Source organism: Scomber scombrus, chromosome 15 (assembly GCF_963691925.1).
Source record: "Scomber scombrus chromosome 15, fScoSco1.1, whole genome shotgun sequence".
Taxonomy (NCBI): domain Eukaryota; kingdom Metazoa; phylum Chordata; class Actinopteri; order Scombriformes; family Scombridae; genus Scomber; species Scomber scombrus.
The window spans coordinates 15,538,085-15,566,016 of record NC_084984.1 but is presented as its reverse complement, the minus strand read 5'-3'; the positions used below and the strand labels follow the sequence as shown (position 1 = coordinate 15,566,016).

At 38.3% G+C, this 27,932-nt stretch overlaps 1 protein-coding gene across 2 annotated transcripts in view; it reads right to left on the bottom strand.

Annotated features, from left to right (window-relative positions):
- Nucleotides 1–1,282: 1,282 nt before the first annotated feature.
- Nucleotides 1,283–27,932, bottom strand: part of zmiz2 (zinc finger, MIZ-type containing 2) — a 50,587-nt gene continuing 23,937 nt past the window's right edge. For both annotated transcript variants that reach the window (XM_062434509.1, XM_062434508.1), the window contains exons 4-20: nucleotides 27,130–27,332; nucleotides 24,761–24,929; nucleotides 22,979–23,200; nucleotides 20,798–21,013; nucleotides 18,952–19,035; nucleotides 18,095–18,272; nucleotides 13,913–14,054; nucleotides 13,550–13,628; nucleotides 12,279–12,410; nucleotides 11,378–11,483; nucleotides 8,494–8,651; nucleotides 8,310–8,377; nucleotides 6,981–7,049; nucleotides 6,645–6,886; nucleotides 5,296–5,420; nucleotides 3,251–3,460; nucleotides 1,283–1,511 (exon numbers count right to left, since the gene is read on the bottom strand). In XM_062434509.1, the coding sequence (XP_062290493.1) occupies nucleotides 1,404–1,511; nucleotides 3,251–3,460; nucleotides 5,296–5,420; nucleotides 6,645–6,886; nucleotides 6,981–7,049; nucleotides 8,310–8,377; nucleotides 8,494–8,651; nucleotides 11,378–11,483; nucleotides 12,279–12,410; nucleotides 13,550–13,628; nucleotides 13,913–14,054; nucleotides 18,095–18,272; nucleotides 18,952–19,035; nucleotides 20,798–21,013; nucleotides 22,979–23,200; nucleotides 24,761–24,929; nucleotides 27,130–27,332 (2,511 nt within the window). In that variant the 3' untranslated portion in view covers nucleotides 1,283–1,403. The remainder of the gene's footprint in view (nucleotides 1,512–3,250; nucleotides 3,461–5,295; nucleotides 5,421–6,644; nucleotides 6,887–6,980; nucleotides 7,050–8,309; nucleotides 8,378–8,493; nucleotides 8,652–11,377; nucleotides 11,484–12,278; nucleotides 12,411–13,549; nucleotides 13,629–13,912; nucleotides 14,055–18,094; nucleotides 18,273–18,951; nucleotides 19,036–20,797; nucleotides 21,014–22,978; nucleotides 23,201–24,760; nucleotides 24,930–27,129; nucleotides 27,333–27,932) is intronic.

Below are 27,932 nucleotides of genomic sequence, written 5' to 3'. Positions count from 1 at the left end.
GATTTTAAAATAAGCATACCGAATAAAAGCTCGGGTCACAGGAGGTTAATTAAAGGTACGAGTGAAACATGGAGAAGTTTGTTAAAAGGACTGTAAAGTAAGCTTAAAGCACACAGTGAATCTACTGTGACTGCTCAAAAAGAAGCAGATTGTTGGGAAACTCTTGTGTCCAGCTGCTGATTATTTAAACCAACTTCAGTCTGAGTTTTGTTTCACACATCTTGAACTCATCGGGACTTTTCTATGTTCTCGACTTTACAACAGGTAGTCTAAAAGAACTACATACGATGTGATCCAGACAAGCTAAATCCAACAGATCTTTTCTCTTTACCAATTTAGTTACTAAAGCACCTACTTCATCTAATACCTTTCTTGTGTTCTTCACATACTGTTCATATCTTAACCCTTCACAGTATTTCCTCACGTAATTAAGTCTTTATACCAAACTTCTGAACTACAAATCATTCAAATAAACTTGATTAATTCTTAATGAAGCTTTCAGAGAGTAAGGAGAGTTTAGTTTTTTTAATTAATTAATTTTACACTATATAAAAACTCTATATTATGGTCCAATGTTTCATAAAACAGGAGAATAAAACTATTATATATTATATTAAATGTGTTTTTTGAATGTTTTGATAAATATGGGTTTTTGTATGTTCTGGGTCACATTAGGGGAATGCATCAAATGTCAGTCTAGAAGAAAAACATATTTTTACAGTTTTCAGATGTAAAAAAAATGGGTAAAATCTGACCCCGAACAGTATGTTAGGGTTAATAACAGAGACTTGTTTCACTCTCATTTTGGGGGTTAAATGATACCCGATAAATAATCTGATTTAATACTACAATATGCAGCAGTCACAGGAGAGGATGTGTGTGAAAGTGTGTTAATATCTGCAATAAAAAAGGGGGAAAAGTTTGGGAACCACAGTTTAAATGTGTCCATTACCTCCTTAAAAAACACCCTCAAAAACCTGCAGAAACGTATGAATACAGATCCTTCAGCCTGTGATTTGTGCTATAGTTTAAAAATATGCTGGTCTGCAGAGTCAGTGTCTGTGTGCTGAAATATTCTTCATACTCAACAGAAAAAGAGTTCCTTCTTAAACCTCGAGCTCAAGGTACAGCAGGAGAAAAACGTCAAAAACAAGACAAAACACACACAAAAAATACACACACACAAAAAATACACACACACACACACACACACACACACACACACACACACACACACACACACACACACACACACACACACACACACACACACACACACACACACACACACACACACACACACACACTGCTGTGCTGTCTGGGCGAGGACTACAGCGAACGACAGAAACGGACAGGAGAGAGACGGGCAGAGAGAGAGAGAGAGAGAGAGCTGAAGGTTTGTTTCAGTTGTTCTCGAACAGCGACAGCAGGTCGTCGCTGCTGTTGTTGGGGAGATCGGGGGGGCCGAGGTACGACAGCAGCTCGTCCGGGTTGGTCAGCTCAGGAAGAAGCTTGATGACAGCCAAAAAACGGGAAAAAAAACAGAGGGAGAGAAATTAGTTTTTAGTTTTAAACCCCTTTTACATAATGTTCAACCTTCGTGTCGTCCTCTCGGGTCAAATTGACTGTTGACTGTTGACCTTCTTTCCTCCCTCCCCTCCTTCCTTGCTTCCTTCCTTCTGTCTGTCCTCCCTCCCTCCTTTTCTATTTCTTTCCTTCCTCCCTCTTTCCTCCCTTCCTTCTTCCCTTCCTCCATCCCCCTTCCTTCTTTCCTCTTTCCTTCTTTCCTCTTTTCCTTTCTCCCTCCCTCCTTCCTTCCTTCTGTCCTCCGTCCTTCCTCCCTTCCTTTCCTTTCCTTCCTCCCTTCCTTCTTTCCTTTCCTTTCCTCCCTTCCTTCCTCCCTCCTGTCCTTCCTTCCTTCCCTTCTTCCTTCCTTCCTCCCTCCTTTCCTTCCTTCCTTCCTTCCTCCCTCCCTCCCTTCCTTCCTTCGTTGACTCGAGGTCAACAGGAGGGTTAAGAGCTGTAAAATCATCATATACACGTTTATTTTAGCTGGACTTTTCCTAAATTTGACCCCAAATATACAAAAATGGAAATAAAAATACATCTGATACACATTTTTTGTAATATAGTGTCTCATGGAAAGCTATCTGGCTTCTCTGTCTGTGTGTAATCGCAAAATGTGCGTCTGTTAGAACGCAGTCCTCAAGGTTCCCCCAAGACAAGGATGAAACGGTTAATCCAACGCTGGCGCTTTAATTAAACAGTGACCATTGCAAAGTGACCATTACAGGTTGTGCAGGTGTGTGTGTGTGTGGTTCTGGAATAAACAGAAATAATAATAACCATTAATAACAAAATACACAATCACCAGAATTATGTGTATATCACATATAGATAAGAAAGAAAAGAGACGGTCAGTGCCACAAATATAAAATAAATGACCGTTCGTATCATTACCATTGATAATGAGCACCTCTAATCATTAGCAACACACTCTTATTAACACAAGATATAAACCTGACTCTAACAGGTAACAGCCCAAAAATTAAATGCATTTGTGGTCAACATAACTTAAACTTACATCTCTCTGGACGCACATCTAAATACAACCAGCGGATCAACTGATTCAAGACAATAATCTTGTCCACTTTATATAGAAAAAATAACAGACAACTGTAGAGACTAATTATGAGTCTGAATATAAACATTATGTAAAGAGTTAAAAGTTTGGTGTTCTCTGTTATGAGTTATTGGACTAGCTCGGCTTGTATTCAGCTAAATGTATTTTTTTATTTTATTTATTTATAACAATAAGAGCCAACAGAAGAGTAAAAAAGTGTGAAGAATGACGCACGTTTATCAATTATGCTCCAAAATTATGTAATACTCTACCTAAAGCTATAAGAGAAGTGAGCTCAGTGAACATTTTTAAACAACAGCTGAAAACTTATTTATTTAATTTGGCTTTTAATTAGTATCATTTTAACATATTTTTACAAAATGTCTTATTTTATTATTTTATTTTATTATTTGCTGTAATTTTGTATTTGTATTCTCTCTATTTTGTATTTGTATTCTCTCTATTTTGTATTTGTATTTATATTTATTATGTATTTATATATACACTATAATACTAATTATAATATTATTAATATGATTCAAATTAATTATAATAGTATATATATAATAAAAAGTTGATATCATCTCTCGTAACTCGAACATGTGGCATCAACAGGCCTCTACTCACATCTAATGAATGATCGGCTCCGTCTCCTCCGGGTGCTCCTGGGCCTCCCAGACCGAAGGCGCCTTCGGGCTGCAGCCGGGAATTCTGGGAGTTGGCGTTCCTCGACGGGAGCGGGCTGCCGGCGTCACCGAGGCTCTGGTTACCATGGACACCGGAGCCGTGCTGCTGCAGGAGGCTGTGGGAGTGTTCGAGCCGGCCTGAGTGAGGCGCCTGAGAGACGGAGAGGATTTAATTTATGACATTTTGACATTTGAGTTGAATTATCAGGCTGAGCGTCAGAAGTGTGTGACAGCGGAGGAGGACGGACACTTTGACAGGAAGCCGAGCAGCTGCGTGCGACAGTTTTAGTGGTTCTAATGGTTGTCGACTTCAGGTTCAGTTAAAGGCTCTCAACTCAACTCACAAGACAGAAGGAACAGACAGTCAGTGCTGAGTAACGCTAAGTAAACGCCTCCTTTAAAGTCTGTGAGTTTCATATCAATCAATCAAACTTTATTTATACAGCAGCTTTCATTCAGGTAAATGTTGTTTAAAGTCTTTTACTGTTTGATTGACAAGCTGATAATAAGACAAGATCAAGTGACAACAAACAAAGAACAATGAGACCAATGCACACAAGAGAAAGTGAGAATGATTTTAAAAAAAAATAGAAACATTTAAAGTAAAATGACTAAGAAAAAATAAATAAATAAATAAAAGTCAGAGAGAATAAGAGAAAAGTTTATTAAAAGTTAGAGGGGAAAAAATACTAGGTTAAAATAGATTAAAAAAAGACAAAACAAAAGTAAAAATTAAATAAAAGAGATAAAGCTAGACTAAAACTAGGTTAAAAAATTGATTAAAAGGCAAAAGAAACAGATTAATAACATCAATAAGATAAAAAATAATGATAATAAAAGAAAAGAAAGCTAATAAAAACAATGCAAATTTTAGGAGAAATGTGGTGAAATCTCTGCTTGTCAATCAAAAAGCCTGAGAGGAATACTTAACAACTACTTTAAACTCTTTTATAGGTATTAAACAGTCAGAACTCAGAAACTGCATTTATCTTTAGTGAAGAACCACTCAAAGGTTTTTGCAGCAGCAGCATTAAAACACTGTTTTAACATTTAAAATATGAAACTAGGCTGTTCATGGTCAGAGTGACGGTTGACTTTTAATATTATGAGTCAGGATGTTACTTTTTTTTATCCATTTACAGAAATAATGTCATGAAAAGGAGTTTAAAAGTTAACTTTACACTAACATTTCTGCTGATCTGACAACTTTAGCAAACATTTCCTCACCTACTGTTTTCATCTTTTGGGATAAATGCACACTTTCTTCTTTTTTTTTTTTTTTTAAACGTCTTCAACACAAACTGATACTGATGGAAATCTGCAGCAGGCTTATTAGTGAAGTGAGGATGCACTTACAGCTCACAGTTACAATGTTTAGTCAGCATAATGTAACAGTAACGTATGGTCAGGGTTTTCAGCTGCAGATAAATCCACATTTGATGCTCTAATCAGTATTTCTGGCAGCAGGACAATGTATGTGTGTGTGCAACTGAGTCTAAATAATCTACAGTTTATTTACGTAACAGATCCTTTCAGCTCTGGGTCTGTGTGTGAGGAGAGCTCGCTGCCTTTTCAGACTGCGGCTGACATCGATGTTCACTCAACCAGTAAAGAAAATGTCCTGAGTGCACAAGAGAAAAGGCTGCGAGAAGCATCTTTGTGACTGCAGCCAGAGGCGACAGCGAGAAAAAGGACAAGTCCCTCTGTGTGGACATGGATGTTGATGTAAGACAGGTTTGCAGGTGTTTGGAGGTGTCTGAAGGTGTTTGGAGGCGTTTGCAGGTGTTTGCAGGTGTTTGGAGGTGTTTGCATGTGTCTGAAGGTGTTTGCAGATGTTTGCAGGTGTTTGCAGGCGTTTGGAGGCGTCTGAAGGTGTTTGCAGGTGTTTGGAGGTGTTAGGAAGTGTTTGCAGGTGTTTGGAGGTGTCTGCAGGTGTCTCCAGGTGTTTGCAGGTGTTTGCAGGTGTTTGGAGGCGTTGGGTCTAACCTGATCAGACTGGTAGGAGAGAGGAGGAGGAGGTCCAGAGGAGGAGTACTCTCCCAGCGTCGGAGTGCCGGGAGTGTTGGGGAAGTCTGTGAATCCTGATTGGCTGGAGAAGCCCTGCTGACTCCCTGCAGGCACAAAACAAACATTACAGAAATATAACAGTCAGCTCATAAAACAGGTCAGTGCACTCTCTTGTATTATGGTGAGCAGTGCAGCGTGGAGAGAAAGAGCTTCCAGCTGTGGAGTTTAATAATAAGACACACACTGGGGGAGGAGAGGAGTCTTAGAAACATCGTTCTGGGTCACTGAATGAGCCTGATAGTATGACAGTGTACTGTATGTGTGTGTATAGATACATACACACACACTATTTTATATAACAGATTTTATCTCCTTTAGATATAGTTTGTCTATTCTTGCTTTTTTGGTTTTTACTGATCAAATTGTTCATCAAGTCTCTTTTATGATGCAATTAATCTATAATTTGTGTATTTTGTACTCCTTGTAACACTCAAAAGACAACTTCTTAAAGCCTCAGAAAACATGGCTTCAAACCCAAAGTTTTTGTCTCTTACATAAATATTGAAATTCATTATATATCGGCCACCATATCTGTTATCTGTGAATGTTTCCACTCTAAAATTGGTATTGGTAAGTCCCGTAAGTTCTTTAAAAAGTGAATTAAACAGTTTCAAGATCAGTCTCAGTCTCACTAGCTGGCAGATATAAGAGTTTAATATTAATAAGTGAGCGGACACTTCTCGATCTGTGCAGAAACTGGTGCAAAAAAGTCCAGCACAAGAAAAAAAAAAAGCAAAAAAAAAAAAAGAGAATGAAATCATATTAATAAAGGCTTTACGTTATTGGTATGATACATTTATCAGTTACGAATAAAAAATCACCATCACACTCCAAATACGTTAACACTCCAGCTGCTGGCAGTCAGTCGCTCTACTAACTTGGTTTGATCCTGCAGTACTGTGGTCAAGCGCAAGCCTCTGCAGTAAGTTGATGTCATACTCTTTTTTTTGCTTGGCTTTTTGTTTTTTGTTTTTGCCTGACCCTAATACTCCGTCGTATGTATGAGATCATCAGAAAACTAATAAAATATAAAACCTGGGAGCGATACACTTGAGTTTAATCTTTAATCCATCTCCACTGCAGAGATGATCAGTCCGATTAGCTGCGGCAGCCAATCAATAAATAAAGGAGGTGTATCGACTTTTAAAAGACTTCTATGGAGGCTGCTGTCGTGTTTCCTCGGAGCAGAAATAAGAGACTTGACACACGGCCGGATCAGGCAAGGAAACATGAAATAAGACACTGCGAGTTTCCCTCCTCAGTCCTACCTGGCCGGTTGTAGTCGGGGGTGTTTCTGCCCCCTGCTGTCAGACTCTGGTAAGGAGAAGACGCCGGCCCCAGAGCGGCGATCATCTCCATCACGTTGGGCAGGACCATGTGACTCGGGCTGACGGTGCGGCAGCGCTTCAGCACCGGACCGTCCGGCTCCTCTTTTATGTGCAGGTCGGGTTTAACGGGCACCGGCCTCCAGCCACACACCGGGTCGATGGTGATCTCCTCGTAGTCCGAACTGCAGGAAAGAGGAGAATAACTTTTTTTAATAAAGAACCTGAACATCAACTAAAGAGAGATAGAAACAGATCACATCGGATTCACTCTCTTACTTCTGGATGTAAACGAGAATCCCGAGCATGTACTGGTCCACCTCCAGCCCCTCCAGCAAAGCTGTTTTACTGTGAACGAGACGAGAAAACTGGTGAATTCTGTGCAAAGGAGAGTTGCAAACACAACAATCATTTAACATGAACATAAATGTCGCAGAAGAGCCTGAAAAAACATTAAAGTCAATCTGAACTAGTATTTGTTTAATTACCATTAGATTCATTAAAAAGACTACAACACACATATAGATCTGCATTATTAGTTTATTATTCTATTGTCATCTCCTGTGCAGAAATAAAAGCAATCTAATAAACTATGAAGGCACTCCTAGATTAAAAATGTATTTTCATTCTGCAGGTTTCCTCAGATATGAGACTGTGTGCAGGTGTACTGAGGAGAACTGTTGCTGTTTTAAAGGCAAAGCTTCTCACACCAAAATACTGATTTAAGTTTCTGCTGTTTACTGAACTTTGTATCAAGTTAACTGCAAAATAACACTTACTTATGGCATTATTTTATAAAGCATCCTCACTTTACTTTCACCTGAATCATTTGCACACTACTGTATATATATATTTTTTAACCCTTTACATACTGTTCATATTCTACACCTTCGCAGTTTGTTCCCCTCATACCAAATGTTGAACCACAGCATCTGTAATATATCTGACTGATCAATAAACGTGTGATTAAACCTTGATTCATGTTTCAGAGAGCAGAGAGAGTATTTTTTTTAGGTTTTACACCACTAAACAGCTACTATCACACAATATCATGCACAATATTTTCATTAATGTGCATTTTCAGGATGAAAGAACAACATTTGGGGGTTTTTCACAGCTGTCAAATTTGACTCGAACAGTATGTAAGGGTTAATTCTGTGGCTATCTATATCTATACTTATATCTATATCTATCCGACTAGGGAAAATAATATTAATAAAACAGAAGCTGCTCTGGCTGAATGCTTACACACACACACACAGGATGCCAGTAAATACGGACTGTCAACTTAACGTCTGCTCATTCTTTGCTCAGCAAAATTCTCTACATGTACAAGATATCAAGTGCTTACAAATCCATTAATAAAACAATCCTTCACTGATTCAACCTATGAGCAAACAGTTAAAACATTCTCCGTCTTCCATCATATCATTACTTCTCAACCTATCACTGTTTTCAGCTTCCTGTCCTGCAACTTAATAAGGTTGCAATGAACATTTATGCAACAGACTGATAAGGATCCATCACTTTAACATGTAGGTGAAGCCAGTAAAGTTACATATTCTATGAAAAGGGTTTAAAAAGGTGCAACAAATCCCTGAAACATACTTGCAGACAGGACATCTCCAGGTTCCTCTTTCACAATTAAGCTGCAGGTACGACTCCAAATCGAAACACTGTGAAATAGAGAAATCAGTACGAGAGAATCAACATGCAGGAACAGATGTTATAGAGTGTGTGTGTGTGTGTGTGTGTGTGTGTGTGTGTGTGTGTGTGTGCGTGTGTGTCTCACCTGTATGTGCCTGCAGTCGTGACCTCTGGCCGGCAGCTGGATTCGTCTGAACGTGATCGGACACTTGAGAGAAACTTTGATGGCCGTCTGCTCGACTCCGTCCTCTCCGTTTAGTCCGGGGGTCCCGGGAATCGTCCCGCTGCTGAAATTCCTCTTTACTGAAACAGACGAAGATAAGAAAGGAAACATTAATATCTATAGAATATATATAATTATTTTATGCTGCAACCTTATATTTAATGCTCTATTCTAGTATTTTATTTCTCTCTCTTTCTATTTTTCTGTACTTTGTTTTTATTTTTTTATTATTAGTGTTTATGCTATTATTGGGTTTTATTTTTATTTCTCAAATTGCATGTTTTTTATGTTGTTTTATTTCCAATTCTTACTGTCAAATGTTTGTTTTATTTTAAAGCACATTGAGTTGCCATTGTGTATGAAATGCGCTATATAAATAAAACTGCTTTGTCTTACTATCTATCTATGTAATATCTTTCAATAATATCCATCTATACATAAATATCTCACCACTCGATGAAAAATGTACCCCTGTGGACATTTTTAAAAATGTAACTAAACTTAAAACATAACTTAACCACAAAGCTTTTAGTTAATCTATTTTTTTATCTTGTGCTTTTTAACTTTTACCTCTTCTTATATTTGCTTTAATATATATTTTTTCATCTATGCTGTTGGATTTTACTTGCTGTACTTATTCACTCTTATTTTATTGCTTCAAATGTGACTTTGTTTTGTTTTGTTTGTATGTTCTTTATTCTCTTTGTTTTAGTTTTTTTTGTTCTCTTCTTTAGCTTGGAAGTGACTGATAGAGTCTAAAAATATATATATATTTTTTTAAAAAGGGTAAAAAAAGGGGTAAGACTCAGAGCTGGGGACTCGGACTCGCGACTCTGACTCGAGTTGCACTTAAGTCTCACTAAACTGTGACTTCAGACTCGACTTGGACTCGACTTCAAAAGACTTCAGACTTGACTTCGACTCGAGGCTTGAGACTCGCGAACAACTTTTATTTCATGTTATTATTATTATTCTCATTATTTATCTGTCATTCATCTTTTTGTATGATCTCTGGCTCTGAGCTAGATGTAAACACCAACGTCATGCCACGCTCATGCGCCATGTGTGAAGCGTGCATCTTCAGTATCAGACATTGACAATGGCGAGTGCGACAAGTTCAGCAGGAGTGCCTCAGATCATTACGTTTGGATACAATGCCTTCACACTCCCGTTTTTCCCTGGTTCTCCCATATTTCGAACCCATCTCCCGCCGCCCTCCCGTCATTTCTCCTGTAATTGACAAGCCCCAAATTTGTTTGTTAATAATAATAAGAAGCGCACAATAGCAAAGGTTTTATTTTGAAAGCTCAGACAGGAAACCACTGCAACTCCGTTATTTAGTGCCACTAACTTAGTGGCTCCGCTACTAATTATTAAAAAACACAACGTTGCGTTAACTATGGTCATTTTATATATATATATATATATATTTTATAATATCCCCACACATTCCCTGCTGTGTGTTGTGTTAAGCAGCAGATAAAAGGCAGCTTGGAGAAAAAAATAATGAACATCTGTCTGTACCACAGTGTTAAACTGCAGTGTTTCTGTGATGTTCATGTTTTGTTCATTTTGTTGTATTTTAGAACATTGTTAAAATAATTATTTTATGGTTGAAGAAAATGCAGTTATGGAATTGAAATAATTCTTAGTGTATGTTTCTTCACATCACATTGCAGTAGATTCTCTATAGTGAACCTACAATTGATACATTTTCATACTGTCCTATATCAAGGTCTAGGTCAAGATAATAGCCGAAGGTAGATTTGGTTACAGTTTCAGGAGAGGGCATCTCAACATACAAACAGATACATACATACAAACTTCAGTGACAGCAGACAGTTAAAACACCACAAAAACAGACATGGGCAGGTGCTCGCAAGGCTAACTGATCAGGATGAAGGATTGTACAGCTCTAAGGTCAGAATTTGAATTTGATTTAGTGTTGGCGAGAGACTTGACACTTGACTCGGACTCGTGACCAGAGACTTGAGACTTGACTTGGACTTGACCCTCAAAGACTTGAGACTTGACTTGGACTCTAGCTCAAAGACTTGAGACTTGACTTGGACTTGTAAAAAATGACTTGTGAACAGCTCTGGTAGGACTAGAAAAGTTCATTGCTTCATCCTACTCCCATTCTAAGGTTAGATATTTATTGTTTGTTGTATGCCTGAAAGAGGAAAGTTTTTTTTAAAAAGAAGAAAAAAAAGGAAGAAAGAAAAAAAAAAAATGCATGGAAAATATGTGTGTGTATGTTGTGTTTTTTAAATTTCTATTTCTATAATTTCTATTTTGCCATAAATCACTGCTTATTTGTTTTGTTTCACTATTTAAACTTAACTAACGTAACTTTGAGCTGCATTTTATGTATGAAAGCTGCTATAAACCTGGTTGTTTTGGAGGACAGAGACCTGCAGCGCCTCCTAGAGGACAGCAGTCCATACTGATAATAAGCAGGATGATATAATTCTTTTGTCAGCTTAAGTTTGTTATCTCAGTCTGAGCTGTGAGCCGAGACTTTATCAGCTTTTCTTTGATCTACAGAAACAGATATTTTCCATCTCTTACTCTGATGAGTTCAGACAGGAAAACTCAGCTGCATAAAAGTTGTATTATTATGAGCTGTCATGTTATTAACTGCAGTGTAACAGCATATTAAACTAATTATGACATTTATCCATTCACTTAAAAAAAATGAACAAATCTTGTCAAGGCTTCTGCCCGTCCTGAAGGCTCCACTTCAGGAAGCAGCCGTGTTTAAAAATGTCACTCTCTTAAATTAAAATGCTGGATTTAAACTCACTCTTGGTGATGCAGTGCTCGGCCGGCAGCAGTCTCTTCTTCATCAAACCCTGCAGGACAGACCTGACCGACGGCCGGTGGACCAGCTGTAACACAAACAGGTGCGACTGGGGGACAGACAGGAGGGAAAAAAACACATTTAAACGGGATTTTATTAATTTAGTGTAGGACACTAAACATGTTGCTTTGTAGTTGGCTGTAAGGCTCAGTGATAAATAAGGGTTGGCAAGATGAGAAATTCAAAAATATCTTTAAAACTAGTTTTAAAAGCAGCATCAGGTTTGTTAAAATGTACATTTAGTATTTGTGTTGGTTTTATATCATTTGAAATGACATTTGCACCATTTCTTACCAAAAGTAAGACTGAACGCTCCTGAAAATGTCAAATGGTGTAACCACAAAAGAATGATACATAATAAATATTTTATCCATCTACAGTGTATTTAAGTGGACTTATACTAATAATTACTTCATTTAAAATATATAAATGTTTCCTGATCTCCATGATTCCCCAGATGAAATGTAATATTTAGAACAATTGTATTCCATTACCTTTATTTAATATAAAAAGTTATAATGTAAGATCATGCCAAACTAGTTGATATGGTGTTTTATTGAGAATTTACTGTTTTTAAGCAAGTTGAATTATTTGGTACAAAGTTTTTATGGTTACACCACTTAGACATTTTTGCCATAATCCTCTAATATATTCTCTCAAAATGGATTAAAAGCAGAAATTTGATGCTGGGTCCACAAAATAAGAATGTGTGCAAGTTATTCATACGTTTATTTTCAAATTTTAACCCTTTAAATTTAAACTAAACCACATGGACACAAAAAAAGCATTACTGACCCTTAAACCACAAACAGAGTCAGTGAGGAGTCGTTTTAAGTTTACTTACACAGCAGCAGGCCGTTACTGTGATCTGCACAGTGTTACGTCCTGGTTGACACACCTGCTTTAGGTACAGGGGCTTGTGGGAGGTTTTGTTGTCGCCTCTCTCGATAGACAAAGGAGTGGCATTAACACTCACCTAGTACAGAGAAGAGAGACAGAAATAACATTTAATTGATTTTATGCTTTTACAGTTTTTTTTAACTTTTCATCCAGCTGCTGCTTTCAAAGTTACAGTAAGAGATTATTTCAAAAAGCTTTACAACATGTACCTTTAACACTATCAATTAAACTGTATATCATTTATATAGCAGCTTTCATTCTGGTTAGTTGATTGATAGTGTAGTTTCACAGCTGATTGACAAGCTGATAATTAAACAGAACAAGTGACAACATGAAGAAGAGGAACTGAGACCAATGCATGCAAGAGAAAATAATAAAAAATGATAAATTAAAAATAAAAAGATTTAAGATCTATAATAAAAATATTAGATAAAATAAATGAGAAAAAACGAAGAACAAATTACAAAGAAAAAAAAGGATTATGAAAACATTTAGAGATTTACTTTAGAAGTAAAAATAAATACATTTAAAATAAATAAAAAATAAGAGAAAATAAGAGAAAACAATTGTAAAATTTAGAGTAAAAAAACTATTACAAAATTTTAAACTAAGAAAAACTTTTTATTTTTGTACTACTATTGTTTTTATTGCTTGTGTACTTATTATTTATTGTTATTTCTCTTTTTATTTTTTTACTGTCCACTTTGCTGCTGAAATACTGTGAATTTCCACATCGTGGGACTAATAAAAGAATATCTTATCATATCTTCTTAACCAAAGCCAGGCTGAACAGGTAAGTTTTGAGTTTACTTTTAAAAATGAGCCTTATTGAGGACTAAAACAATAAAAATAAGTCTCAAAAATGCCTCAAAATGACTATAATAACTCATTAACCCTTACATACTGAGAGCTGTACTAAAAAACAATTTTAAAACATTTTTTTTAGCTGGACTTCTTCTAAAGTGACCCACAATACACAAAAATTTGTGCAGCTGATACACATGCAAATGTACAAATTCGACATGTCATGGATCATAAAATAGTGATGGTGAGTGTCTTTTAATCAAACAGAAGGATGAATGAATGTGAATTAGTGTAGAGACTAATTATGAGTCAGAATATGAACAGTATGTAAAGGGTTAACAAGCAGAAACACCAGCTAGACTAAAGCATTAAGCTCTAAAGTAAAAGAAAAGAAGGGATGATGCTGCTTACTTGTACAGATGCGGGCCAGTTAGTGTTCATCTGTCTGTCCTCGTGGTGGTAACACTTAAACTGCAGCTCCAGATCCGGCCTGAAGGGGGCGATAACACACAGCTATCAGCTCTCAGGGCTGGGTGGGGTTATCAAACATTCCTCACATGTTTTTCTTCCAATTTGTGTCTTTATCACTCAGGAAGGGCAAACAGTGAGAGCTCTGCTGCCCCTGCACACCCACACACACCCACGCACACGCACACGCACACGCACACGCACACACACACGCACACACACACACACACACACACACACACACAGGCAGCCACATTATTATGTTACTATGGAAGTTATGAAGAGGTCACATCTCTTGTTTTTTACCTCAACATGAGCGTTTTATACACAGAGTCTCTCAGCTGGAAGGCGTGATTACTGACGGCCAAGTTGTGCTCCAGTCTGAACGGCTCTAACACGACGCCGTCACGTACCGGGAAAGTGAGCCGCAGGTCGTCGCTAGGGTTACCTGAGAAACAGGAAAGAGAGAGAGAGGTAGAGAGAGAGAGAGGGGTAGTGAGAGAGAGAAAAGAGAGGTAGAGAGAGAGAGAAAGAGAGAGAGGGAGGGAGAGCGAGAGAGATAGAGGTAGAGAAAGAGAGAGAGGGAGGGAGATAGAGAGAGAGGGAGAGTGAAAGAGGGAGAGAGAAAGAGGGAGAAAGAGAGAGAAAGAGAGAGAGAGCGAAGGGAGGGAGGGAGAGAGAGCGAGAGAGAGAGAGAGAGACGACTTTTAAAGCGAGTTTTCAAACCTGCAGGATCTCTCTTTGAGAAACTCAGGAATTTAATCTGTGTTTGCGATCAGATGGAATCGAAAGTTAGTGCAGGGTTCACTGAGTTAGATTAAAGACACTTTAACAACACGTACAAGCAATTTAACACCTGTTTCACAATCACAGTGGCTTAAAGTATGCAAATTTTTATTTACTTTGATGTTTACTAGTTATCTAATTTCGACAAATAATCTTAGAAATATTTTGTATATTTTTGGATTTTTATGAGTTTTATACATTGCCCCTATTAAGATATAAAACATGTATATATATGTATGTATGTCCTGGTTTATGTTGCCTGTTTAAGGGTTAAAAAAATTATGAAACCAAGCTGATATTTTTGAAGTAAATTGGTCAAAATGGCTGACCTATGTGACCCGATGTTGTATAAATGGTATAGTATAGTATAGTAATAGTATAGTTATAGTATAGTATAGTATAGTAATAGTAAAGTCATTCCCTCCAATTTAAAATGATTCCCCTTTTTTCTAAGTGCAGAATCTTTATGTTTTTCAGTTTAGACGTGTGTGTCCGTGTAAAAACAAATATGTAGTACACAAAGAAGCATGCTGTATAAATAGTAGTGGGTATAGTGCGCATATATATGTGAATACGAGTATGTTTATATGTGTGTATGTGTCTGAGATGCAAGAAGAAAGGAAAACGAATAAAAAGCAAAAAAGTTACAAATTACAAAATTCATTTATTTAAAGTTTTGGCTCTTAACCTTCGTGTTGTCCTCCTGGGTCAAATTGACCCCGTCTGTTTTGACTGATCCTTCTTTCCTTCTCTCTTTATTTCTTTCCTCCCTTCCTTTTTCTCCCCCTTTCTTCCTTCCTTCTTTCCTTCCCTCCTTCTTTCCTTCCTCCGTCCCTTTCTTACTTCCTTCTTTCCTTCCCTCCATCCTTCCTTTCCTTCCTCATCCCCCTTTCTTCCTTACTTCTATCCTCCCTCCCTCCCTCTCTCTCTTTCTTTCCTCCCTCCTACCTTCCTTCCTTATTTCCTCTGTCCTTCCTTCCTTCATTTCCTCCCGTCCTTCCTTCCTTTCCTCCCGTCATTCCTCCTTCATTCCTTCCTTCCCTCCTTTCTTCCTTCCTTCCTCCCTCCTTTCCTTCATTCCTTGACTCGAGGACAACAGGAGGGTTAATTCTCTGCACACATGAATAATGGCAGGTGCGTAGGAGGAGAATGCAAATCAAAAAGCTCCTTTTGACTGTTCCTTCTTTCCTTGCTTCCTTCCTCCCTCCCTCCTTCTCTCTTTCTTTCCTTCCTCTCTCTTTCCTCCCTTCATCCCCCTTTCTTCCTCCCTCCCTCCTTCTCTCTTTCCTTCCTCCCTCCCTTCCTCTTTTCCTTTCCTCCCTTCCTTCCATCTTCCTTCCTTCCTCCCTCCTTTCCTTCCTTATTCTTCCTCCCTTCTTTCCTTCTTCCTCCTTTCCTTCCTCCCTCTTTTCTTTCCTTCTTTCTTTCCTTCTTCCTCTCTCTTTTCCTTCCATCTTCCTTCCTCCCTCCTTTCCTTCATTCTTCCTCCCTTCCTTCCTCCTCCCTTCCTTCCTCCCTCCCTCCTTTCCTTCCGTCTTCCTTCCTTCCTTCTTCCCTCCTTTCTTTCTTTCTTCCTCCCTTGACTCGAGGACAACAGGAGGGTTAAGATCACAGTTTCTATCTGGTTTGTGCAAAGTGATGCAAAACCAAGCTGCAGTAAACAGAGGAGAAGCTTTCTATACTACCTGCTTCAGCCCTCAGTTACACCTGAAACAAGAGCCACAAGTCTGCAGAGGTATAAAGTAACATATACTGTCAATGCCTTGCTGATGACTCATATTTTGAAGGAGAAAGACAGGCGATATTAGGTGAGTAAGTACTTTAAACTAAATGATTTTTAAGGCTTTCTTAAGACATGCATGGACTAAATTTTGCTCCAGGTGTAAATTAAGTTCCTACTACTAGAAAACTATTGGAGCAGATTTTGTGGGACTGAAAATGGCTGATTGGTAAAAAAACAGCTCCTATATTTGTATATTTCTTAATCCACAAAATAAGCAAATACTGGGAGCCACGAGTATCAATATTAGAACAAGAGATGGACATTAATTAGTGTTATTAATGTTAAAAACAAGGTGTTGTTGTCGGCTTTCCAACATGGTTAAGAAAGTGAGGTGAAGAGAAAGTTTGGTAGCTTAATAACAAAACTGTGGTAACTGTGTTTTTCTCCTTTTCATTGAATTGAGGTGCAAGGTTTATATTTGTCACATGCAAATCAAATACCTTCAGTAAATAAATCCACTATACAGGGTAAATACAGTATATGAAAAAGGCTAAACTGATCAAACTTGAGAGACCATAAAATGGGTAAAAGCAGCCAAAATGAGCAAAAGGACAAAAGAAAAAGAGGAAAAAGAAAATTCAAATATCAATTTAGTGTTTTTAGAAGTGGACACAGATCAAGGTGCATGCATTTAAAGTCTAATTATCCTCATTCAATGCTTCCTGAGTCTGTCAGCGTCTGTCACTATTATCCTTTCAAACATCAGCGTTACGCAGCAGTAAAGAAAAAGGAAGCTTTTTAACATCATCATCATCATCATCATCATCATCATCATCATCATCAAGTTTAAAGGTTATTTTAAGTTCCTTGATCTCATATCGCCACATCACAACATATGACTGAGCATCTTCTTTTTCTGTTTTTGTGTCTTCTGCTCAGTTTGGAGAGAGTTTGCTGCAGTCATCAAAGTAAAACTCTAATTAAAATACCCAAAAGATGTCTTTGGGTATCAAAAACTCGCCCATGCAGGTTTGAAAGGTGGTTGTTAAACTGTAGTTAAATCTTACATGAAGAACAGTGGTGCTGCTGTTCATTTAGATACTCCATGTGTCTCAAAAAACAACTATTTAGCTGAACACACCTTTCAAACCTGCAGTGGATGAATGTCTGATGCACAAAACAGTTTGCAGGCCTCTAAATTTTATACAGATCTTCTATAAACTGTCTGTGTAATTTCACTTTTAAGGCATTTTATAGAAAGGGTGCGGCAATTTGTGTGTAATTCGTAATTTTTATTTTATTTAAATGGGGACAATGTGCAATAAAAACATTAGTCTTGTATAAAATAAAGAGAGATGCATTGCACCGGGTTTTAACAAGTTGCTATTTTCCGCCCGTAGTCATACAATAAATTAAAACCAATAACAGAATTCACAAAGTTCTGCAAAATTGCAATGAAAATTACCAGTACACACATTCCCACCTCCTAAAATTAAAAATTATAAGTTTAGGTTTAGTTGGCCCACTTGTTATATTATATTGTTATATTATTTTAAATGCTGTTTTTGTGTGTTTTTCTTAACCAGTCATCATATCTGTCGATGCAGTGGAAACACAAACAGAGAAGTTTAAAAAGGTTATTTTAAGTTCCTAGTTTATTAGAAAAGAATCTCATATCGCCACATCACAGCATATGACTGAGCATCTTCTTTCTGGTTTTGTAACCTCTGTGTGAGTGAGTGAGTGAGTGAGTGAGAGAGTGAGAAAGTGAGTGAGTGAGTGAGTGAGTGAGTGAGTGAGTGAGTGAGTGAGTGAGTGAGTGTGTGTGTGTGTGTGTGTGTGTGTGAGAGAGAGCGAGAGAGCGAGTGAGTGAGTAAGTGAGTGAGCGAGAGAGTGTGTGTGTGTGTGTGTGTGTGCGTGTGTGTGTGTGCGTGCGTGCGTCTCTGTGTGTGTGTGTGCGCTGCAGCTTTCAGTCTCACCTGTAGAGGCCTGCTGGGTGCTGATGTTGGGTTTGGTGTCCGGCGGCAGGTAGGGGGGTTTTGTGTCCTGTCCTGGGGAAAGGTAGGGAGGTATGGAAGTCCCGGGTGTCATCGGAGGCGTTGGATTCCCTCCCATCGGCGAGCTGGGATACCCTGGCATCACCCCGCCCCGACCTGGCTGGAGAGACGCAACACGAAGACGAGCAGCGTTCACAACAAATCCTTAGAAAGTATCTCACAAAATCAGATCCAATCCTCTTTAAACCTCCTGTTGTCCTCGAGTCAAGGAAGGAAGGAAGGAAGGAAGGAAGGAAAGGAGGGAGGGAGGAAGTAAGGAAGGAAGAAGGGAGGAAGGAAGGAAGGACGGAGGAAAGAAGGAAGGTAGGAGGGAGGGAGGGAGGAAACAAGGAAGGAGGGAAGGAAGGAAGGACGGAGGAAAGAAGGAAGGTAGGAGGGAGGGAGGGAGGAAAGAAGGAAGGAGGGAGGGAGGAAGGAAGGAAAGAAAGACAGGAAAGAAGGAAGGGAGGAAGGTAGGGGAAGGAAAGAAAGAGAGAAGGAGGAAGGGAGGAAGGGAAGGATGGAGGGAAGGAAAGAAAGAGGGAGGGAAGGAGGAAGGGAGGAAGGAAAGGACAGAAGGAAGGAAGAAAGGGGGATGGAGGAAGGAAAAAGGAAGGGAGGAAAGAGAGAGGAAGGAAAGACCGAGAGAAGGAGGGAGGGAGGAAGGACAGAAGGAAGGAAGGAAGGAAGGAAGGAAGGAAGGAAGGGAGGAAAGAAGGAACAGTCAAAACAGACGGGGTCAATTTGACCCGGGAGGACGACACTAAGGTTAAAAAAGCTCCTAAGTTTAAGTGACTTACCCCGCTGACTGCAGCCTGTGTGAAGGCATTGTATCCTCCCGCTCCTCCAGACGGCAGGCTGCCCTGGCCGTTGAATGGCTCCGACTGGAGAACACAGACAGGAAACATGACACTCGGGCTAATGATCCGTCCATCTGGACCCAAAAGACTGTCCAGAGGAGAAACCAGATCTCTGTGCCTGCGAGAGGCTGCACAACTTTCAGGAGGAACAAGGAAGCTAAATAAAACCTGTTTGATGACTTGTTGTCTCACATTTTTGGTGTTGATTAAAAAAAACACACAATAAAAGAAGGTGCAGGGAAGGGATGGACAACCAGATTATTAAAAGAATATAATATATGATAAACTTTAAAATTGGCAAGCTTCCAAAAAGTTGAGTTTTGTTTTATTCAGCAACTAATTAAATAATTCAATGATCAATTTAGTCATTAATTAAGCAAAAATGCCAAAAGATGTGATAGTTGCAGCTTATTAAACATGAGAATATTAAGCTTTTCTTTGTCGTATGTGACTGTAAAGTTAACTTTTAGACTGTCGATCATGTGAAAACATCACCATGTCCAGAAATTATATTATATTTTTAACAATTTTCTCACATTTTATAGACAAAACCATTTACAGTAACACAAAATGCCAATAATGACATGAATAAAGGATGGCTGCCCTCATTTGTGACTTTCTGGATAGACATACTATATATATAGTGTCGTATAATATAATGTAGTTAGGGCTGGGTATCAGTACTCGATATCTTTTAAGGTATCGACTGAAATAAATCGAAGTAGTATCAAAACGTCTCCCGTCAAACGATACCTGCAATCGATCCTTTTCTCACCCAGAGCCAGAAAATGTGACTATTTGTACGAACTTGCTCACAGCCAATCAACAGCAAGCGTTCTTGGATTTAATGCGACATGTGATTGGTCCACTGCCACAGCAGCTACAACCCGTCTGTGGTTGTGAAGTCGTGTTGAAGTTGAGTTTAACGCGCTTAGCAGTTCAGCAGCCAAGATGCCTCCTAAACGCTCCAAAGCAGGAGGGAAATAAGGAAGGAAGGGAGGAAGGACAGATGGAAGGAAGGAGGGAAGGAAGGAAGGACAGATGGAAGGAAGGAAGGACAGAAGGAAGGAAGGAAGGAAGGAAGGAAGGAAGGAAGGAAAAAAAGGAAAAAAAAGACAGGAAGGAAAGCGGGCCGGATTGGATCCCTCGACGGACCGGTTCTGGCCCACGGGCCTCATGTTTGACCCCCCTGCTCTAAAGTGTGACTACACTACACGGCTGTTACACCGGGTAACAGAATGATGGGTATCTAATGAAGAACTCAGCTGGTATCAGGATCACTTTAAGGGGACTTGGGTTGGTGCTGGTATAGTCATTTTTTAAACAATACCAAGCTCTAACTGTCATTTACAAACTCACAGGTACAAATGTTTGATAACAGAATTTAAAGGATCTTTATCGGCTGATTGATCTCTGAATGATGCAGTATTGGTTGGATGTAATTAATCAGGCGGAAGGAAGGAAAGAAGGAAGGAAGGAAGGAAGGAAGGAAGGAGTAAGGAAGGAAGGGAGGAAGGAAGGAAGGAAGGAAGGAAGGAAGGAAGGAAGGGACGAAGGAAGGAAGGAAGGAAGGAAGGAAGGGAGGAAGGAAGGACAGATGAAGGAAGGAAGGACAGATGGAAGGAAGGAAGGAAGGAAGGAAGGAAGGAAGGAAGGAAGGAAGGACAGATGAAGGAAGGAAGAAAGGACAGATGGAAGGAAGGAAGGAAGGAAGGACAGATGACTCGGAGGAAGGAAGGAAGAATGGTTGGATGTAATTAAATCAGGCGGTGTGTCTCATCATCACCTTATAATACTGAGGCGGGTTGGGCTGTCCAGCTCCGGGGGGGAACTGTGCCGGGTTGTGTGATCCAGAGTGAGCGTATTGCCCCATGAGAGGCATCCGGCTGGAGGGGTAAGAGGGTGAGGGGGGGCATCGCTGCTGGGGCCCGGGGGGGTACTGCAGAGGCTGGTTAGGGTAACCAGACATCCCACCAGAACCGTACTGCTGCACCGGGAAACCCTGGAAGAGACGGAGGAGTCCGTTAATGAAAGAAAACCCTCCACACAAACAGAATGCAACCATTATATTACTTTATGTAAACATTTTATAATTGTTTTTATTATTCTTCTAAATTAATTGTGCTAAATTACAGTTTCACTTACTCAAATGTGATGATTTAATTATTTTCTTTTTCAAATATAATGATAAAATAAGTATAATTAGGGCTGGGCGATATGGACAAAATCAAATATCACGATATTTTAGACCAAATACCTCGATATCGATATAACAACAATATTGTAGAGATGACTGTTGATGCTTTCACAAAACATTTACACCAAGAAATCTTTGATAAATAATCATCAGTAATGTGGACATAATGAAAAAGTAAATAACAGATCAGCTAGAACAGTCTGGTAAGTTCAGCAAATTATATATTTTACTGTAATGCAGCATTTAAAAGCAGGAAAAGAAACTCTGGTGACATATCGCGATATTACGATATCCAAAATCTAATAATATAATATAAAATGTGGGTTTTGGACAGTTTTTTGAACAAAACACGACATTTGAAGACATCACCTCTCACCCTGGGGGATTTTAATGGGTATTTTTCACTATTTTCTGACATTTTATAGACAAAAACAACTTGTCTATAACAAAATAACTTATATTAAAAATATAAAAGAGTCATGAAAGTAGAGCTGTTAACCACTTAGTTGAGTAAAAATTTTATAATTATATATGTTTTTATTTCCCTCAATAAAAGCAATAAACCTTATTACAGCAGTGCCGGAGAATAATTAGTCACTTTTTTTTTTTTTTTTAAAGAAATTAGGTTAAATTACAGTTTCAGTTCCTCAAATGTGAGGATTTGTTGCATGATAGTAAAATGAAAATCTGTGTGTAATACAATGTAAAATTTGGGTTTTGGACAGTTTTTTTGACAATTTTGGACATTTGAAGACTATTTAATCAATCAATACTGAACAGGACGTAGAGTTTACAGTCTTGTCTAGAGAGGTGAAAAGTATCATCAAACTTAGTACAATTCATCCTGAAGGGAACATAAATGTTTGAGCCAAATTTAATGGGAATCCAAAAAACACAACATTCAACCTGCTGGTTGTGCTAGAGGGAAAATAGGGAAGCACCAAAGTCTGTAGGATTTCCCTTAGCAAAAAGTAGTTTATTCAAGTGTACTACGAGTATACTTATTTTATACTAAAACTGAGGCAGTATACTTGAAGTTTACTTTTTATATACTATATTTTATATACTTAAGAATAGTATAGTGAAGTATACTTGGCTTATACTGAAAAGTATAAAGAAAAGTCTAAGTACATTAACACTAAGACTTACACTTATACTTTAATACTAAAGCTTCTACTTGTACTTTAGTATACTTTTTACTTCTTTCTGCCACAAAGTACTAATACTTAGTATATCTTGATCCAAGTGCAGAATAAGGTCAAGTCATTGACTCATGCTTACATTTAATTTAGCAGAATAAAAATGTTTTTCACTACACACATTTGCTTTGAGGTATTACCCCTGTTATAAACTTATATGTTCAAGATCATATAGTATATAACTAGTACAATGGCAGTATATAGAAGAGTGGACTTGTGCTATACTTTAAGTATACTTCAATAAACTAAAATGTGGACTAGAAGTATATACCTAGTACACTAGGTATATACAAGGCACAAAAGTATACTTTTATAAACTTAAAAATGTTCCAATTTAGTCCGAAGAGGTATTAAATTAGTATACTTTCTAGTACACTACAAGTACATGGTCCGTAGTATACTTGCTATACTTATACTTACACTCAAGCATACTTAATAAAATGAACTTCAAGTATACTACTTTTTGCTAAGGGGAGTCATCAGGGAATCACAAATGTCTGTGTTACATTTCATAGCGTTCAGATGTTTCAGTCTGGATCAAAGTGTGGGGGGGGGGTGTCTCCACACTGACTTCTGAGTGGAAAGGCCGTTTGAGGCCCTGCTGCCCGCCCGGATAGCCTACGTGCTGGGGCATCTTCTGCGTCTGGGCGGGGTGAGATGGATACAAGCCGGCGGTGGAAGGCGGAGGTCCGGGCCTGGAAGAGACCATCCCACCAGCAGGGTTCATCCCAGGGGGGCCGCGGGGGCCCGAATGAGACAGGAACTGGGTGCTGTAAGAGGATGCTCCACCCATCTGACGGAGGGGGGAAAGGGAAGCACGACAGCAGTGTGTGAAAACAAAAGCAAACGGTTCATAGAGTACACGGAGGCTGGCAGAGGAGGAAAAATGGAGGCTCTTTATCTTCACAGTTAAGATGTAGAAATGTATTTTAAAAAAATTCTGAACTTTAATAGGTTTTATCTTGTTCAGCACGTCTTTACTTTTTCTTTTTTTGAGCTGGAATTGTGTTTTTGCAGCTCTTCCATAGGAAACATTATTAATGATAACAGTGTTTGGCTTCTGCAGTGACTCTCATTATGTAAATAAGTAGTCTATAGTGTAAACAGTCTGGAGAGAGAGAGAGAGAGACGTTAAATTATGTGATGTCTCTGCTGTTAATAAGAAACATGTGTGGTGAATATGTGCAGGCAGCTTCTGCTTTTACACCCCCCCCCTTTCCTACAGTCCTGCAACCAAACATCACAACAAACCAGGGACGCAGTAAATATTTAACAAGTCAAGTGTCAAGAAATGATCCTGAAATTTGACTCATGAGTTTAAAAGTTCTTATTTAAAACTAAGACTTCAAATAAAGAAGCTTAAAGTCATTTTTCAGTTTTGTAAAATATAGATAATACCTTGTCTTGATTAACTTGAATGCTTCAATATATCAAAACTATATATGTTAGATACTGCAGGGAATTTCTTTGCACACCTAGTATTTTATTATTATTTATTACATATTTATACTTATATTTGTTTTATTAGTGCAACTTCTGGGTATTTTTAGTAATACATTTTTTTGTTTTTAGTTTTTACCATTGAATAGTCAGAGATGTGTTTCTATGTGATGCTACCTGTGGCTTTCTTAAGTGTGGCTTCTGTAAACCAACATCTATCTATCTATATAGTGGTAGTTCACACAAAAGTTTACAGGCACATTTATATATTTAGAATAATTTTAACTGGTTAAATTTCTATCTCATGTTGTTAATTGTCTTTCACACTCAGCAGAATTCTCCTACAAACCAAATTTTGCACTTTTAACTACTGATTCATAATGTGTAAACATTATAAAGTTATATGTGTAATGGGGACAGACACTTTTAATTAACTTATCATCATAAATTCATAAGAAAAATGTAAATTATGTATCTGCTGCCTCTGCTGGTCGCTCTAAACTGAATTCTGTAGATCTCTGAAATAACTTCCTTAATACTTTTGATCATTTTAGCACTTATATAATATATTAATGTATAATAAATAAACTTGCAGCTAAATTTTGTATGCAGATGTTTCTTTATGTTCTCAGTTATTCAGAAAATCAGACAGAGGGCAACATGTGTGTGATCAGAGCTGCAACAATTAGTCGATCAACTGATTAATTCTCCAGCTAGACTTCCTGGATCGTATTACACTGTCTTAGCCGTACCGCAGACTATTTTCATTTTGACACACTGCTGTTTTCGGTCTCTGAATTACTAAATTATAACACAAAGATCCTAAAAAAATTAAATTGATTTGGACAGTTCTGAGATGACTCTGTGGTTAAAAAGAGACAGCGCTGCCCTCTGCAGAGAGACGTGCATTCACCTGTCCGTAGTTCATCTCCTGGTTCTGTTTCTCCTGTATTGCTGCAACTGTTGCCGTGGCGGTGGCAGTTGCCGTGGCAGCGGCGGCGGCAACAGCGGCGGCGGCGGCCTGCGTGAAGTCTGAGGGAGGACGAACGCCAAGACCGGCACCTCCACTGTTACCAGAGTAACTGTAGGGAAGAGGGAGAAGATGATGGGGAGATGAGTGGGCTGTGAACTTGGTGAACTGACTCTGTGTGTGTGTGTGTGTGTGTGTGTGTTTTTCTTGTCGTGAGCATGAGTCAGAGCAGTGGGTGAGAGCAGCCACGCTGACATATGTTGACGCAAAAGAAACCCCCACAGCAGCGGCACAAAGCTGCATGTGATAAACAGTAAAAGTGACACATCAAAAATATACTAAAACTGTTCAATTATCTTTATTTATTATGCATTTATTTTAATTCATAATGACAGGAGCATCAACAGGTATGCTTTAGATAAATGTTAAGTTATGATTCAGCTCTTAGAAATGTCATCGGTTAATGTTTGTTGCTCCTATTTTTGTGTTTTTACTCATTTTCTGGGTCAAATGTAGAGTTATAAACCAGTTTAGCTGCATTAACTTATTAACAAAAAAGGTCTAATAAGGGAGCAATATCAGTGTTTTCCCCCTAATTAATCAATTAAATGTTGTAGATCTCTCTCCCACCTACAACCTGCATAGACTGTCACTCATGTCTAGGTTATGTGACTCCTCCCATCAGGCCTGTGACTCCCCTTTTCCCTTCACATCATCCCAAACAGAACAAAAGGAAAACACCCAAGTGAGTTCATTGTGCACTTTTCACCTTTATAAGTACTTGCTTCACGTGTTTTGTGTATTATTATTGTGAATCATAGCTGAGTTTAATTTATGTAAAGAAGAAAAATAGTGGAATTTCTAGATTGTGGATGCATTACTGATGATACCCTAATGTATTATTATTATTATTCTGTTTGATATACTGTTCTTTTAATGTATCTTTGTATAGAAAAACTTAACTGATGCCTTTAAATTTTTTTTTTTTTTTAATTGAGTATTTTCAACCAATACTCAGTTTATTATCACACGAGCAAAAGTAAAGCAGCAAATTCTCATAATTACGACTACAACAGGAAATGTTCAATATCAAAATATAGATAATAGATAGATAATTTTTTTTGTCATTATTTGATGTTTTAGCACAATTTATCACATGCATTCCTACATATACTGTAATTTGTCAAATGCTTTAAAGCTTTTTAGTTTAGGAGCCACATGCTGCAGTCCAATTTGATCTCAAGTGAGTGGGACCAGTAAAACCATTGCATGACTTTACTATAATAAACTATCTACCCTGGTAAGAGACACACCTGCTCCAAAGCCTTTACCTCATTAACTGGTAGAAAGAAGCCAGAAAGCCTTTAGTTTTTACACGTCAATACAAACAATCACTAGGATCTGACGGTATTCTTGTACTATCTCTCATGTATCTACATAATGACAACAATAATCCTCAAATCCTTGATTTTAACAGCACACATACAATCAGGACACCAAGATTCATGTCAGGCGTTTCACTTTTTTCCTACACAATGTTTTGGTACCATGAATGAAACTAAACACAACCTTCCCTTTATAAAGATTCCTGACAGATGATGTCTTGTTTTCACTAAACACTATCTTGCTGTTTTGCATAAGACTAGAATCTCATGCACACAAGATATTTACTTGTGCCATTTTAAAAATAAATAACCACAAGATATTATCTTATGCCAACAAGATAATATCTCATGTGAACAAGATATTAACTTGTAAAATAAATATAAAAATAACAAGTTAATAACCTTAATGATGTCCTGAGACTTATTATAAACAAACCTATTGTGGGAAAACACCAAGAAGTGTTGAGTTTTCTCTCTCTCTCTCTCTCTCTCTCTGATATTATTTGAGCTTCTTAAAAAAAGTTTGTGGTAGACGCGCACATCCGGAGTAAGAAAGCAGGTGTTAGACCTAATAACAAATGTACAAAAGCAAGAACAAAGTCCTCACACTGCAGGCAGATTTAATAGGATACTACTTGTGACTTTTCCAGCTTAATGAGAGTCTGAAGAAGAGTATTGAGCTCAAAAAGTCACTGTTGTATCATATTAAATCTACTTGCTTTGGGAGCTGCAGTTTTTCTTGCTTTTATCATTTGAGACTCTGCCATCGCTTTGCTATTATTCAAAAATTATGCTTTTAAATGAGGATTTGCAGTAGATATGGAAGATTAGAAGTTCTAAATCTACTCCACTGTACCTCTAAAACATGCTGAGTTGTATTAATTTTGCAGCTGTAATGTATAAAGAGCAGAAATGCATGAAGTGTACCTTCCACCGTAGGCTGAGGCTGGGTTGTAAGCAGCGCTGGGCCGGCCGTACATGACTGGTTGGCCGTATCCTTTCGACATGGCGTCTCCATACGACTGCTGGCCCATAAACTGGGAGCCCATACCGCCGCCCATACCCGGGCTTCCACCAGGCATCATATGACTGCCAGAGCTCTCACCCGGACCCATGGGTGCACAGTACACCTATGCAACAACAGCAGAGAGACAGAGATAAAGGAGATAAAGGAGACGGAGAGAGAGAGAGAGAGAGAGAGAGAGAGAGAGAGAGAGAGAGAGAGAGAGAAGAGAGAGAGAGGGAGAGAGAGGTGTTAACACAGCAAACAGTCATATGAACCACATAAGTGACGAGTAAGAGGTATTAGTCAATCAGAGAAAGAGTGGTGTGAGAGAAACAGAAGTAAAGGGCACGATTCACAGTCAGATTCAGAGTCACACTTTACTTTAACAGGTGTAAAAAATAATGTCATTCTCATTTGAAAAGAGACCGGTTTTCCTGTTTTATGACACTCAGAACCATAAAATGCAAAATGTTCTCAGTAGTAATGGTGTGTGTGTGTGTGTGTGTGTGTGTGTGTGTGTGTGTGTGTGTGTGTGTGTGTGTGTGTGTGTGTAAGACTGACAGACTGCTCTAGACACAGTTACACAAATTACTTCACACTAACTGCCACCAATGGTTTTTAATAATGTGGTTACTGTTTTTCTTTTTTAAATGTGTGTATTATAAATGTTGAGTTTGAGTTTGAGTTTATTTTATTTCGATCAGCAAAAAAAAAAAAAAAAGAA